This window comes from Pimephales promelas, chromosome 16 (genome assembly GCF_988280905.1).
Source record: "Pimephales promelas chromosome 16, fPimPro1.hap1.1, whole genome shotgun sequence".
Lineage (NCBI taxonomy): Eukaryota > Metazoa > Chordata > Actinopteri > Cypriniformes > Leuciscidae > Pimephales > Pimephales promelas.
The window spans coordinates 6759280-6774391 of NC_142784.1; the positions used below are offsets into that span (position 1 = coordinate 6759280).

General features: G+C 40.7%; 2 protein-coding genes across 2 annotated transcripts in view; both read left to right on the plus strand.

The window, feature by feature from the left end:
* Nucleotides 1-5251: 5251 nt before the first annotated feature.
* Nucleotides 5252-15112, plus strand: part of porb (P450 (cytochrome) oxidoreductase b) — a 52121-nt gene continuing 42260 nt past the window's right edge. The window contains exons 1-2 of the mRNA XM_039654839.2: nt 5252-5393; nt 12527-12718. Of these exons, the coding sequence (XP_039510773.1) occupies nt 5302-5393; nt 12527-12718 (284 nt within the window). The 5' untranslated portion in view covers nt 5252-5301. The remainder of the gene's footprint in view (nt 5394-12526; nt 12719-15112) is intronic.
* LOC148973295 (uncharacterized) lies at nt 8909-10528 on the plus strand. The gene is made up of 2 exons (XM_089121609.1): nt 8909-9262; nt 9350-10528. Exons 1-2 carry the CDS (start codon nt 8909-8911, stop codon nt 10430-10432), a joined length of 1437 nt encoding a protein of 478 aa, XP_088977735.1. The 3' UTR covers nt 10433-10528.

Here is a 15112-nt window from a genome sequence, read left to right on the forward strand (position 1 = left end):
GTTCTTTCAGTGGAAACAACTTAAAATACTCTTTCATTTCTGGTCATACAGAAAATAATAATACATTATTCACAAATACATTTATTTGCGTAAACTCACAATAACAAGTGTTGTGGGATGTGTCTCCGATGTGTTTAGTTCAGCATAGCTCAGTGTGTGTGTGAATGAGATTGAGAGAGTGCGAGATGTCCGAGGCGCGCCTCTTTTACTTTCACCTTTGGACTCCCGCACGAGAGTGACGCGGTGATCGGTGCAGATAGTTAGTTATGTGCAGTGTAGCCTATTTCAGTGCAGCCAGTAAAATAAAGCACCTAAAGTCTTCGGCAAGACGGCCTCTTTGTTTTCTTTATGCTACCAACACTCTTACACAGCGTGAATTGTGAAGTTTTGGGGGTTAACCCCGGGAAGAGAAGTTCCGGCCCTGGAGAAGATGAATCTCCCCTGTGTCTTCCAATCACTATTAGGAGACAGAAGCAGGAATGGTTAACACAAGAAAACGTTGTGCTTTAACAAACAGGCGCGCTTCATGATCTCCGTGAACTGAAGCGCGAGAACTGAAACAGCCACCGCATTCAAATTTGTTCGTTTTAAATTTGACATTTAAAGCTTTAGTCTGAGTAGACTAAGCTTTAAATGTCCAATTTAAAACGAACAAATTCGAATTAAAAGCCAATATCTTCTGACTATGTAATTATAGCCTATCTAATTCTATTTCTCTCTAAAGGTGCATCCGGGGATGGAGATTTGTTTTTAGCAGAAACTGATTTAGAAAACAATAGTTTATTAATAAACAATTAATGCCTCGTTATTTTATATTATTTTATTATCAGACACATTTATTATATCTTATAAATCATCTATATATCCCCTTTCTGTAGGCTGTGGTTACGGCTCTTCTCATTCAGCACTGCGGGGAAAATATCATTTCCAGGTTCTAATTTGGCCTCAGAAAACCAGTAAAATCTTTTTTTTTTCCATATTCATTTGTCAAATATTTTAAATGTTTAAAGGGGCAAAACAATCAAACAAATATTTGAAAATTCGTCGATATATAGCCTAGCCTTTTGCGCAACATTTGACGTACAGTTCAAATGAACATTTTGGTGTTCAACTCTGCGTTTTACAAAATACAACAACCGTTCATTTTTCGTTTTGCAATTAGGCCTACGGATTAAATAAGGGGAAACGAATGAACACAACAGTACACTGACTGTTTGGACATATACGAGGCAGAGTTCTTTTTTAAAATTCATAAAAGATACAAGGAATAGCCTACTAGACAAAACCTCAAAGAAATGCCACATTCAAGACCGCGGAGCAGAAATGAGGGAAAAACACACAGAAACTCTGCGACTTTCCCTGCCATTAATGCTTGGATGACACACCACGTCTCCTTCCATAAATAATAATAATAATGTCTAGTGCGGTGGCTGTGATACCAACGTCCGTTGCCATTATTTTTGGAATGGCTTATCGCGAAAGGAAAAAAATGTTTTAGTCGCATAACACCGTTAATAGAAACGCTGTCATTTCACAATATTTTTTTATCGACAATCAGAAGGAAAAAAAAACGAAAAAGTTTTGTGCAAATATGTATTGAGGCCACTTAACCGAGCAAAAAGGTTTCACTCGGTTATGCAATTTTAAACGGTTACTGCTAATCGGTTAACCGGTTAACCATGGACACTCCTACTGCAAACTGGAGCGAAGCAGAGACCAGGAGCTCCTCACTATCCGTACTGAAGCTGAGATCGTTCACCAGTGCGTGTACGGTATGCGCGTTTACATGTTTTTGACGCGTCCGTTATACGTCTCATCCTGACGTCATGTGTCTTCCCGGGATTTTTACGGGTTGTGTGTGAACACACACACAGATCCCGGCAATTCACTGGCAGTGTGAATGAACCGAAATCAGACAATTCCGGGACAAATGCTGGGTCACATTATCCGTGTATTTTCTGGAATCTCTGTGTTTTCTGACGCCAAATTAGAACCTGGAAATTATATTTCCCCCGCAGTGCTGAATGAAAAGAGCCGTAAGCCTACAGAAAGGGGATTTATATATGATTTATAAGATATAATAAATGTGTCTGATAATAAAATAATATAAAATAACGAGGCATTAATTGTTTATTAATAAACTATTGTTTTCTAAATCAGTTTCTCCTAAAAACAAATCTCCATCCCCGGATGCACCTTTAGAGAGAAATAGCTAAGCTACATAATTACATAGTCAGAAGATATTGGCTTTTGATTCGAATTTGTTCGTTTTCGAATTTCGAATTCGAATTGGACATTTAAAGCTTTAAAAGTCCAATTCGAATTCGAAATTCGAAAACGAACAAATTCGAAAGCAAAATTAAATTAAATTAAAATTAAATTAAATTAAAGCAAAGCTTTAAATGTCCAAATTTAAAACGAACAAATTCTAATGCGGCTGTTTCAGGTCTCGCGCTTCAGTTCACGGAAATCATGATGCGCGCCTGTTTGTTAAAGCACAACATTTTCTTGTTATTGTGAGTTTACGCAAATAAATGTATTTGCGAATAATGTATTATTATTTTCTGTATGACCAGAAATGAAAGAGTATTTTAAGTTGTTTCCACTGAAAGAACTGCAATGAAACTGCAAGTGTTCACATGGGCGTCTCGCAGCCTCCACACTAGGCACACTGATATGCGTCAAAATATTGTGTTTATTTGTGCTTTGCTCCTTTTTTGGATAAAAGCGTCTTCTACATGCAGCCTATAAAATGTTACAATAATGATAATTATTATTATTATTTGGGGACACAGAGTTTTTGCGAAATGGACGTGTTGCCAATGTGCGTATTTTCAATTGGCAATTTCAGTTTGAAGGGTGATGGAAACGCGCACTTTAACTGCTCTGAACTTACCACTGCGTTTTATTTCTATAAATTAATTTCGTTTCAAATGCATGGGGTCCAACCAGTTATTAAAGGTGTTAAAAATTAACTCTGTATCTCGAGGTTGCGGCGCGCACACTATAGGTTAACCGAGTATTAACCGAAAGGGCCGCGGTTAACGGTTAATGAAAAACTTGAAAACGTGCAGCCCTAGTTTGCAGGCAGGGCCGGCTCTAGGTTATTTGGTGCCCAAGGCGAGAGTGCCCTCAACCCCCCCCCCCCCCCCCCCCCCCATGTCAAAAAAAAAAAAGTAATAAAAAAGGACTAAAAATATTTTCTTCATGTGTCAAAAAAAATCCAGCATAAATCTAAAAAAATTTACACAGAAATGAAGGCCTAGTACTACAGCATAATGTATCGTTAAAAAAAAAATTCATGCAAGCTAATGTAGTTGAGGAATTGTGTGGTATATGGATACAAAAGTACTTTATATCTCCAAAAACACAGCATTAATGAATAGATGAGAAGTAAACAAACAAAAAAAAAAAATATATATATATATAATATTTGTATGATTAAAAATTTATATGTTTTGTACAATTACTCAATCAATTGTTGGTCGTATAGACCCCGAAGCCCAGAAGTGTAAACAGGAAACGAAGACCATTTGAAGGTTAATATAACGCCGACGAACTAGCGCTGATGAAAGCCGGGGTAAAAAGCTGCACTTGAACCATGACTTGAACACACCGAGAGAACTATAGGCGACTGTCAGCTATATTCTGCGCCTGCGTGCAATGAGCCAACTGTCTATTTCTGCAGATATAAAGGAAAACCGACGCTGTCGGCCGGCTGCAGATACACATAACGTAAACAAAGCAGCGCGTGACAACCATTTTGAATATACGCGGGCATCCCCTTGTCAACATGTCGAATCGGGCGAAACAAAGCCGACGAGGACTATTTTGAGCCGAAGGCACGGAACCGTGCGTATTACACCGAGGAAACTAAAGCGCTAAAACCAGCTGTCAGATATCTGGCTCGCGCATAACATATGTTTTCGCGCCACTCCCGGTTGCTGAGCAACGCGCGTGAGTTTGACAGCTGCCTGCTGCCTGGAGTCAGTCGTTTTTTAGGATTGTATAATCTTGTAAAAGAAATGGACAAATACAAGCAGTGTGTAGTGTAGACAATGTACAGTAAAAGTGTACAGCGTGTGCGCAGCTTTCATGATACGATACATACATTTAATTCACTTTTTTTTTTTCAATTCTGCAATTTGCGCCCCGTCCAGCAGATGGCGCCCCAGGCGGCCGCCTGTGTCGCCTGTCGGCAAAGCCGGCCCTGTTTGCAGGTATTTGTTCGTCCTTTCTTTGTTGATGACGAACACAAACTTTCTTCTAAGAGCAACAGAGTCGCGCGATGGCACGAGCGTCATCACTAAAGACACACCCTTTACGGCATTGGTCCTGGCTTTTGTTCACACAGCGCGCGTTCCGGGACTGATTACGGCAATGTTACTAGGTCCCACCTGGGATCAATCCCAGAAGCAATCCCAGGTCGTGTTTGCGTTCACACAGAAGGCGTTCTGGCAATTTGCCGGCAATTTCCTGGGATCAACTCGCTGTGTGAAAGGGGCTTAATTAGACAGTTGTTGTTTTTTTTATTCAGTTAAATAAATAGAAATAAATGCACCAGCGTCGATCCTTGTCCCAACACTTATTATGTCTTGATATTAACAACTAACAACTTTGATTAAAACATCCTTTTTACAATTTTTAAAAATGCCTTAAGTTTATGGAAATTTAAGTTTGTTAAACTGACTCATCAAAATTTAAGTGTTCATTTAATAAAAAGGTGAATCATTTACATTAAAAGTTGGCGTTTTTGGAGCACGTCTGGGCTATTAAGCCCATTCCAGATTTCACTTTTGGTATTAAGCATATTTTTTACTAATTTCATGACCAAGCATAATCTGATCATATGTGTCTAGAGAGGTTATAAACTTTACTGAAAGGCAATTCAGGTAGGGTTTTTTATTAGAAAAAATGGCAAAAAAAAAAAAAATGTTTCACGTCGTTATATTTTAGTAACCTCACAATGGAGGAAAGTTTACTGCGGATTCAGGGACTTGAAAACATGTTATACCACCCTAATGATTGCATAACCATCACCCTTAACCCGTTGCACTTTGAAATGGATTATTCACGTTGCATGTGCAACATTACAAAACTTTTTTTAGAAGCGTCCACTGCTCTTCACCAGGTGGATATATAGTTTTGTAAAACTTGTACTACCACAACGCGAAATAAGGACACACTACTACGTATTTTAAACTACGAAAAATAATCATTATAGATAAATATGATTTTATTTACCCACGTAAAATAATATACATAGGCCTACATTTACAAATATGTCCCCCTCTTAGAGGAATGGACCCGTCGAGCTTGTATGACGGAGGAGGAGTGACATCACATCAGTTTTCCGCATCGCGTGAATCTCTTGTCAGTACTGAAGGGAGCAGGTAAGGACTTTTCTCAAACTTGTCTGTTTTAAAACTATCTCATAAAGATGGTATCGACATAGAAGTTCTGCATTTAGATGTCGCTAAAAATGTGCAGCGGATTAGTACGGTGTGTCTGTACGTTAGTTCTCAGTTTGTTGTTCTTCAGTTTTATAGAAACAGTAAACAGTCAAAAAGACCTCAAACTAACGTTAACTTACACATCTAATGAGTTTTGATTCACTTTATTCTACAGTTTAGATTGCCCATGTTTGCTCAACATTTTAGTATGCTCATCATTGTGATTTCCACATCTGTTTTACGTTTGCATTTAACGTTATATAAACAAAGTATACTCTGTGGTTTGGTAATGTAATAAGTAGTTTTCTGCATTGTTGAGGAAGTAGCTAATAGTCGTGTTATTAATTTGGCCTCATGGATTCACACAATGATGCACATTGTTAACTTGTTGCCTTGAATGTAAAAAGTGTGAAATGTTTTGTGAAATTTCACATAGTTCATGAATTAACTTAATAATATACTTAACATTACTATAAATGATATTATTAATATTATACATCTATTAATTTTAAATAAATGTAATCAGAATCTAAGTTGGAAACAGTATTGCAAAGATGTTTGGCGTACTGCACTTTTCTTACTTCTAGAGATCATTTGCAGTTGACTCCAATCATTTCTATCACTAGTAGTATTTTTTGTCTGCTGAGACACATTAGTTTGAAGCATGAAATGCTTCATCATGTTTATCATGTTCCTGATGCGGACAAAGCAGTTTCTTTTCGAACAAATGGTTTGACAGATTTGTCAAATGCAAGGTTCACTATTTTTTCTTCTTCTTTATTTTCATGATGGGAGCATGAATTATGGCCAGTCATTTAGAAGCTGCAAATTAAATGCTAAATACGGGCAACAACGACATCATTTGAGTTTGTGTACTTGATAAATCTGACAACCTTTCCTTGTATGTCAACAACTTGACAAAAGCCTTCAAGTTTTCAAAGCATACAAGTCTATTAAAGTTCATTTCCACCACATCGGGTTATTTGATATTAGTAATACTAACATTTAAGTCGAATACTCAAGTGTTTGTTTTTGGATGAATAGCTAAATGAATGAATAATGTTGAAATCCAGAGAGGATTTGTTTGAGCTTGTCATGATGTAAGGTAACAGACCAGTTATACCGATTATGAGGGGCAATACCAGTATGAAATTACATACCGGTTTAAAAGGGAGAGAATTATAGGCTTATAACAACAGTCATTAGCCTATATCATCATAGGGACACATGCAAATGATAAAGTTTCACTCTATGATGCAGGTTAAACTTTGCAGTACCTGGGGTCTGCTGATCACGGGTCAACTATGATCCCTATACTTGACATCGCACGTGACAAGCACAAATGTGACTATTGTGGATGTGCACATCACTTTATCAATTCTAAACCGATACATTGCGCAACCATATTAAAAAAGAAGCGCTTTTAATAAAGATTTTGCCGTGGAAATGAACAACAATACTTGCTGAGACAGCGGTTAATAACATTTTTTGAAAAAAATGTACATCAAATGTAAAATAATACTGGATGGTATTCCTTGACTAAATTAAATACGATTAATCCTTACAACTAACGTTACAAAAGTTAGTCATTCAAGAGCAGTGATGTAAATCAAACAGCAAAAGACAAAGGATTATTAGGCTGCTGTCACTTTTAAGAGTGGCACAGATCCAATGTACTGATACACAACTTTCTCAACTGTACAAGTTCACTTAAAGTAGAACTCCGAAAAAACAAACAAAAATGACGACTTTATTCGACTATTCCTTTTCTTCCTTGTTGGCCTGAAACGAGACTTCCTTAGATTTCCACGACGCATGCGCGAGAATTGCGATCTCCTTCAACTACTTCAGTTCAGTTCCCGCGCATGCGTCATGGAAATCTAAGGAAGTCTCGTTTCAGGCCAACAAGGAAGAAAAGGAATAGTCCAATAAAGTCGTTATTTTTGTTTTTTCGCACAAAAGTATTCTCGTCGCTTGATAAACTTATAGTTGAGCCAGGGTTTTAAACATTTAAACATTTTTTTCATTGACTTTCTGGGCCGTCAAGAGCCAGTCCCTTTGGCAGCCAATGTGGTAGTGAGACAGCTCTCAAATTTAATCAAAAATATCTTCATTTGTGTTCCGAAGATGAACGAAGGTCTTATGGGGTTGGTACAGCATGGGGGTGAGTAATTAATGACTTAATTTTGATTTTTGGGTGAACTAACCCTTTAAGAGTGACCACAGTCAATCTGACTGCAGTAGATGTGAAAGATATTAATAAAAATGATGTTAAATCAGCTACATGTATTTACTTCCTGTTTTCGGTCGAAGTCCACAGTAGTCGATTTTCAAGTTTGTGCGCCATTGGTAGCTAAATGATGTTCAACATCTGATTCGGATGAACAATCCATTTGAGCTGATATTCTCAGAACACCACACAGCACCGCCATCGACTGACAGCTGACAGTCTCCACTGTTGCTTCGTTACCAATGATTGCGCTTGCGAACTCAACAATCGACTACTGTGGACTTCAACCGAAAACAGGAAGTGAATACAGGTATGTGAGCTGGCTAAAATAACATCATTTATATTAATATCTTTCAAATCTACTGCAGTCAGATTGACCGTGGACCTTAGGTTCAAACAACAATCACCACTCACCAGTGACAACAGATTCACCCGCTGTAAAAATGCGAAAGACTTCGTTCAGACTTCAGAGTGGCTACAGAAAAAAAGAGACTCCAACCGGCCCATGCGAAAACAAGGATATATCGGAAGGGCTTTAAATGTAGTCATGCAATGCTGATGTTGAACATTAACAATTTGAGAACAAAGCATAATTGGCATGGTTTTTGACGTGATAATAAAAACGATCGTTAGATTTAATCAGCGTGATTTACTGCAATGCTATTTTTCCCTTAGTTGGTCAGAGCAAAAGTGGATGTTATTTTTTTCCGACATTTTCCGGTGAAACTTCTTATATTGGTCATACTTCCAAAAAGCAACATGACATCATGACTGTAACGTTCACCAGCTGGAGTGCCCTTGATACCCACCAGAAGGCACTCCAGATTAGTCTTGTATCACTCTCAGACTACAATTCCCATAACTCACTGCTCGGACTCATCTTCACTCATCACACTCACCTGTACCTCGTTCACTGATAGCATTCACCTGTGCATCATCCTGTTTGTCTGTCTATATATACCTGGTTCATTTGTTCAATCCCTGCGAAGTCTTGTTTAAGTGTTACACTGCATTTCTGAGCGGTTTCCGTGTTTGTTTTCTGGTTTTTTACTTTGGATTGTTCTTGGATTTTGATTACTGCTGCCTGCCCTGACCTCTGCCTGTTTCCCGGATTCCCACTGTGTATTCTCCATTGTCCTGTCTGCTTATTCTCGACCCTGCCTGTACGACTAATCTTAAATAAAGCTGCAATTGTAGTCATCTTGTTCCCGGCGATGATTCAATGATGAAAGATTGTTTCTGGAGTGGACTAGACCAGGACATTAGGATAAATTTACCAGAGGAAGACCCCAGCTGGACCCTGGCAGAGTATATTGACTTTGTCCTGGAGTTTTGTGGATCCACCTTCACCGTAGGGAAGGTGGAGGAGGAGGTTATCACAACCGCACTGCCTGAGAATCTTCTCGTCACTTCAGCCGTCAAGCCAGCCATGGCATCCGTTTATGGGTGTCCAGGACTGATGTCCACCGTGACACAGCCGCAGCTGATGTCAGTTCGGAGGGCCAAGAAGACCGTCATTCCAGGGTTCCAACTTCCAGAGCCTCGTCACGTCTCAGCAGAGCTTCCAGGGCCTCGTCACGTACAGCCAGAGACCGCACAGCCAGAGACAGCCCAGCCAGAGTCTCGTCCCGCCGAGACAGCCCAGCCAGAGTCTCGTCCCGCCGAGACAGCCCAGCCAGAGTCTCGTCCCGCCGAGACAGCCCAGCCAGAGTCTCGTCCCGCCGAGACAGCCCAGCCAGAGTCTCGTCCCGCCGAGACAGCCCAGCCAGAGTCTCGTCCCGCCGAGACAGCCCAGCCAGAGTCTCGTCCCGCCGAGACAGCCCAGCCAGAGTCTCGTCCCGCCGAGACAGCCCAGCCTGAGTTCCATGTCAGCCCTGCCGAGTCTGAGCCTGTTCACGTCACTTCTGCCGAGCCACAGACGCTTCACGTCACTTCTGCCAAGCCAGTGTCTACGGACAAGATGGCCGATTCAGAGACCGTTCAAATCACTCCTGCTGATCCAGATTCTGTTCACGTCACCGCCTCCGAGCCAGTGTCTATAGAGAAGATGGCATATTCAGAGACTGTTCATGTTACTTCTGCCAATTTAGAGACTGTTCACGTCACCGCCTCCAAGCCAGTGTTTAAGGACAAGATGGCCACCTCCGACCCAGTGTCTCCGGACAAGATGGCCGATCCAGTGTCTCCGGACAAGATGGCCGATCCAGTGTCTCCGGACAAGATGGCCGATCCAGTGTCTCCGGACAAGATGGCCGATCCAGTGTCTACTCCCGATCCAGTGTTTGTTTCTGTGTCTGTGTCTGTCCTTGTGACCATTTCTGTTGTAGTGTCTGTTCCTGAGCCGGTGTCTGGTCCTGAGAGGGCATCATCGCCGTGGCCGCCCGAGGGGTCTTCGCCGCCGTGGCCGCCCGAGGGGTCTTCACCGCCGTGGCCGCCCGAGGGGTCTTCACCGCCGTGGCCGCCCGAGGGGTCTTCACCGCCGTGGCCGCCCGAGGGGTCTTCACCGCCGTGGCCACCCGAGGGGTCTCCACCGCCCTGGCCACCCGCACAGCCTGCTCCGCCCTGGCCGCCCGCACAGCCTGCTCCGACCTGGTCGCCTCCACAGCCAGCTCCACCGCAGTCTCCAGGTCCTCTTCCGCTCCACGGGCCTGGCCCTCAATCCCGCCCCCAGGTCCGACTCCGCTCCACCTCCCTCCTGGACATTTTGAGGAGCGTCTGGAATCCGCTCCTTAAAGGGGGGGCTATGTAACGGTCACCAGCTGGAGTGCCCTTGATACCCACCAGAAGGCACTCCAGATTAGTCTTGTATCACTCTCAGACTACAATTCCCATAACTCACTGCTCGGACTCATCTTCACTCATCACACTCACCTGTACCTCGTTCACTGATAGCATTCACCTGTGCATCATCCTGTTTGTCTGTCTATATATACCTGGTTCATTTGTTCAATCCCTGCGAAGTCTTGTTTAAGTGTTACACTGCATTTCTGAGCGGTTTCCGTGTTTGTTTTCTGGTTTTTTACTTTGGATTGTTCTTGGATTTTGATTACTGCTGCCTGCCCTGACCTCTGCCTATTTCCCGGATTCCCACTGTGTATTCTCCATTGTCCTGTCTGCTTATTCTCGACCCTGCCTGTACGACTAATCTTAAATAAAGCTGCGTTTGGATCTCAACCCTCTCCTCAGAGCAGTTCGTGACAATGACTTTTGCGTAAACGTACACGCCACTTTCGAGTCAAGTGGCGTGTTATCTCTACGCATTTTGAGCTATCCGCGTGTATCTGTGTGTATGCGTGTATGTCTACGCCATTAACCACCGAGTGATTCCGCGTGTCTGTACATGGCACGCCGTCAAATGTCCGAGCGAAACGAAGCAAAATATAGATCTACTGTACATCTGGGGAGTGATCTTTTTTTTTCCTAGGATGGTAAGTGAACAGTCATAAATGCCAATAAACCCCAGTGACGGTTAAGTTTAGGGACGGGGTTGAGGTAAGTCATATATTTATATATACAGTAATAACGTTAAGTCAACGGCGTTCATAAACATGCTGAAAAGCGATCATCTTGATAGCACGCCAAAAATGGAAATACGAATTGGCGTGTCATACACACGCTACTTCATTTGATCAGTCTGCAAAAAGAATAATCTGTGATTCTGAATGCCAGTATCCACACCGGCGCGGTGACTGACAGCCACACACTCTCCTCAAAACATTGTGTTCATCCACGCTTTGCCGTGCCGAGGCACAACCCACGTAAAGTTGATAATTCCACGAATTACTGCAATAGCAGACTTCGAACAGAGATGGCCTCAAAGAGGAAAAACTATGGACTGCGGATTTATAAAGGATATAAAGAATATGAATTGCATTGTACTTATTGTACCCGCGCCGGACAGAGATTGAGACGGCGCCCAATCTCTGCGTCGTCAACATGAGTCAACACTTCATGCGTGAGGTGAAGCATGAGATCCCTTAACAGAGACGGCCAATCAAACTCCCCAAAGCGATTATCGGCCGATAGCGATCTTCTAATAATAAACACCAAATTCAGTATGAACATCTTTCTCTTTATTCTTTTCCCCTGAACATAACACATCCGGACCCATCCATTAGGGTCACATACCATAACCCTAAAACTAGAATAGGATATCAACACAAGTGCATGATATAATGCAAGTTAGTGTGTTGCGTTCATATTCTCGGCTCATCTGCTTGCCATACATCATCATCAATAAGGTGTACATTGAATTTGAATCACTGTCTAGTACATTAGTGTTTGTGTCAGATTGTCCCATAGTGCTGGTGCTGTAGAGGGAACCCTAAATTTGTCACATATCTCTGTTCTCCTTCTTTTGAGAGGTGATATAAATATATGAGGCTTTAAAAGTGAAACGGATGGTAAAGAATGACAGGCCTGTGCTGACTTAACCCTGCTGCTTGTGAGCACCCAGTTGAGGCCATCGTTACTCTGACACCTCACTTTTTGGATAAACTAATTCTTTAAGTGTGTAAATTCACACAGTTTTTAATAATTTTTTTTTACTCATTGATTCATTTTTTTAAACGTGTATGCCGCCAAACCGTATTGTGGCACGTTTTCATTTTACTACATTTTTTTAACTTTTAATAATTTTGACTTTTAGAGCGTGGCTGATATACTGTATTGTGTGGCAAGACTAGTGCATATTGATATTTAGTTAGCCATGGATTAAACTGTCAGTGCAAGGTTACTAAATGTGTGGTTGCACCTTACATGGATGAGACTAAACTGATTTTCCTTTTTGGATGATCCAACACTGGCATGAGTGTAACATGTGATGTGTTTTGTCTGGATGCAGCTGTGCTCCTCGTATCATGGCAGACACACAGCCCGACGCCTCCACCCAGCCGGAGCTGGTGGATGAGGACGAGCCCTTCTTCGGTAGCCTGGACCTCCTCCTCTTCTCCCTCATCGCTGGCCTGCTCATCTACTGGCTCATATTCCGCAGAAAGCCTGAACCCATCCCAGAGTTTAAGAAACTGGAGACTGCGTGAGTACATGTTCCTCAAAATGCATCATGTATGGTTTCTTTGTGCCATAAAAATGGCAAATAAAACTTTGAACTTATCCACCCTGCTGTCCAGATGAGGAGTAGTGGACATTAGGATGGGGAATTGGACAAATCTTCAATCCTAATACACAGGTCTTTGTTTGACTGTTGGGTCATATTTCACCACAAAATTTAAAGAATTGTTTTATGTATAAAGCTAATGAAGCTTATTTTAAGGTAATTATGCATATCTTGCACCACTTTACTTATCGGAACTACTTCACTTGTATACCCCTAAACGAGGGCTTAGATCTGTAAATAAATGCCTCCTTCAGATTCCCAGAACCCGACTGAAAAACAGGGGAAATAGAGCGTTTGAAGTAGCGGGCCCCACATTGTGGAACAAACTCCCAACTCAAATTAAAATGGCTTCTTCCTTATCTGAGTTTAAATCTGCTCTGAAAACTCATCTATTTGATGCAGCTTTTAACATGTAATTGACTTGTACTCACTGATCCTAAGTGATCACTGTTTGTTTTATTGTGTTTTATTATAATTTTTGTACAGCACTTTGGGCGGTTACCAGCCGGTAGTAAATGTGCTCTATAAATAAACGGAACTTGAACTTTTTTTATTGTAAAGCTACCGTAATGAGAATTATTTAAATTGTAATGGTAGTATGTGGTGTGCCAATTTTTTCTATTTATTTTTGGTTATTTCATTACAAAAAAAAAAAAAACAGACTCTGTTCAGACAGTATAATATTATCCAGGTTTCATTTTCAATTTCTGTCACTCAATTACAAATTTTGTTACAATAATGAGAGTTTTTCGGCCACCATGAAATGTGAATAGGCCCTTATTTTCTTAATTCAAAAATATAATTTCTTGAGTTTGTTTTTCCTAGCATTTGAGGAATGACTCAAAAAGAAATTGACCCTTATCATTGAAGTCTTCCTGCTAAAACGCCACTGTCCTCCTGGAAACATATTGTGTGGTTTTTTTATGCCGTACTTCATTGTGCTGACGCAGGGGTTGCAGGGAATGTTTATTGCTTTATAGCCTTGGGTAATGTCATTGGCAAAGGTCTTCCTCAATGCCAGACATTATACTCACGCCTAAGCTCTGCAAGAGAGATAACAAACTTCCACATGGTTGAAGGACACGTTTCGGGCTTCATTTATCTCTCTCCTGAGCTTACGAGACAGACAGGAGTAGAGTTGGGGGGGAGATGTTACTGAAATAAAAAAAAATAATAATAACAAAAAAATAAATTCTATAAATGGTTCAGTAAATAATAGCCTAATAATTCATCAATCATATAATAATTCAGCCAGTCAAACAGAACAGTAGCAAACCTTGAACATTTTCAAACATTTGTATTTCTGCAAAGCATTCCCTCTTGTTATCAATGGATAAAAGGCTATATGCTGTATTAAAAAGTAAATTAAATTAAAAGTTGAAATAAAATATTTAGCTTGCACCATTTTGAGGTAGTATACCAGACGTTCTAAAATATTATAGATAAATATTATAGACATAAGTTCTCACTGGAGGACAAATGATGAAAATATTACTGATGCAAACATTTAATCTGATATTATGTTTCTTAAATACTTTATGCGATTTTAATACTTTTATAATGACCATCCTTTTTCATCTAAGATGTGTTTCCAATTAATCCCAAATAGCAGACTTGTGGTTGTGTGGTCCTCACTTGTGCATTGTTTGTCATGTGTCTTGTGAGCAGTTGAGTGGCTGCAGAAGTGCAGTAACTTTAAGCTGTATTTGATGTTAAATGCATATGCCACTATTAATATGATGCGTGACACTATCAATATGAAAACAAAACTATAGTGATAGCGTTATAAGCCGATCACAGTGTGTTGAAGGTATTACCTCTCCTCCTGTGAACCTTTGCCTAGTCTAAGCTGTGTTTACATTAGGGTTGGGTAATAAATATCGATTTCTCGATATTAATCGATTCTCATTTTTACAAACCGATATCGATTCTTAAATCTAAAGAATCGATTAGTCATCCTGTTTCATTTGAATGAATGAGACATTGTATCGCGGCTGCGCGCATCCAACAAATCGCAATAATCTTTGTCCTTTGTTACTATTGATATGAAACAAAGTCTCAATTTTCAAATTACGTCCATTTTCTTTAGAAATTCAAAAACATAAATTGCGTTTTGCCGTTTTGGCGCTGTGGCGTGAGATCGCTCTGTCGCAGCTCAAGAGAAACAGCAGAGCTGATCTCTCTTCCGGGTTAATAATACAAGCTACAGCGCGAAATAAACATGAATGAGCATCTGAACGTGTGTTAAAAGATAGAGTACAACTTATCGAAATCACTATCATGTCACATTGATTCCCTCAATCAGCGTTTCAA

Coding starts and splice junctions, on each gene's coding strand:
- LOC148973295 (XM_089121609.1), top strand. CDS start 8,909: ATGAAAGATTGTTTCTGGAGTGGACTAGACCAGGACATTAGGATAAAT. Junction 9,263..9,349: donor AGCTTCCAGGGCCTCGTCAC/GTACAGCCAGAG, acceptor CGTCCCGCCGAG/ACAGCCCAGCCAGAGTCTCG.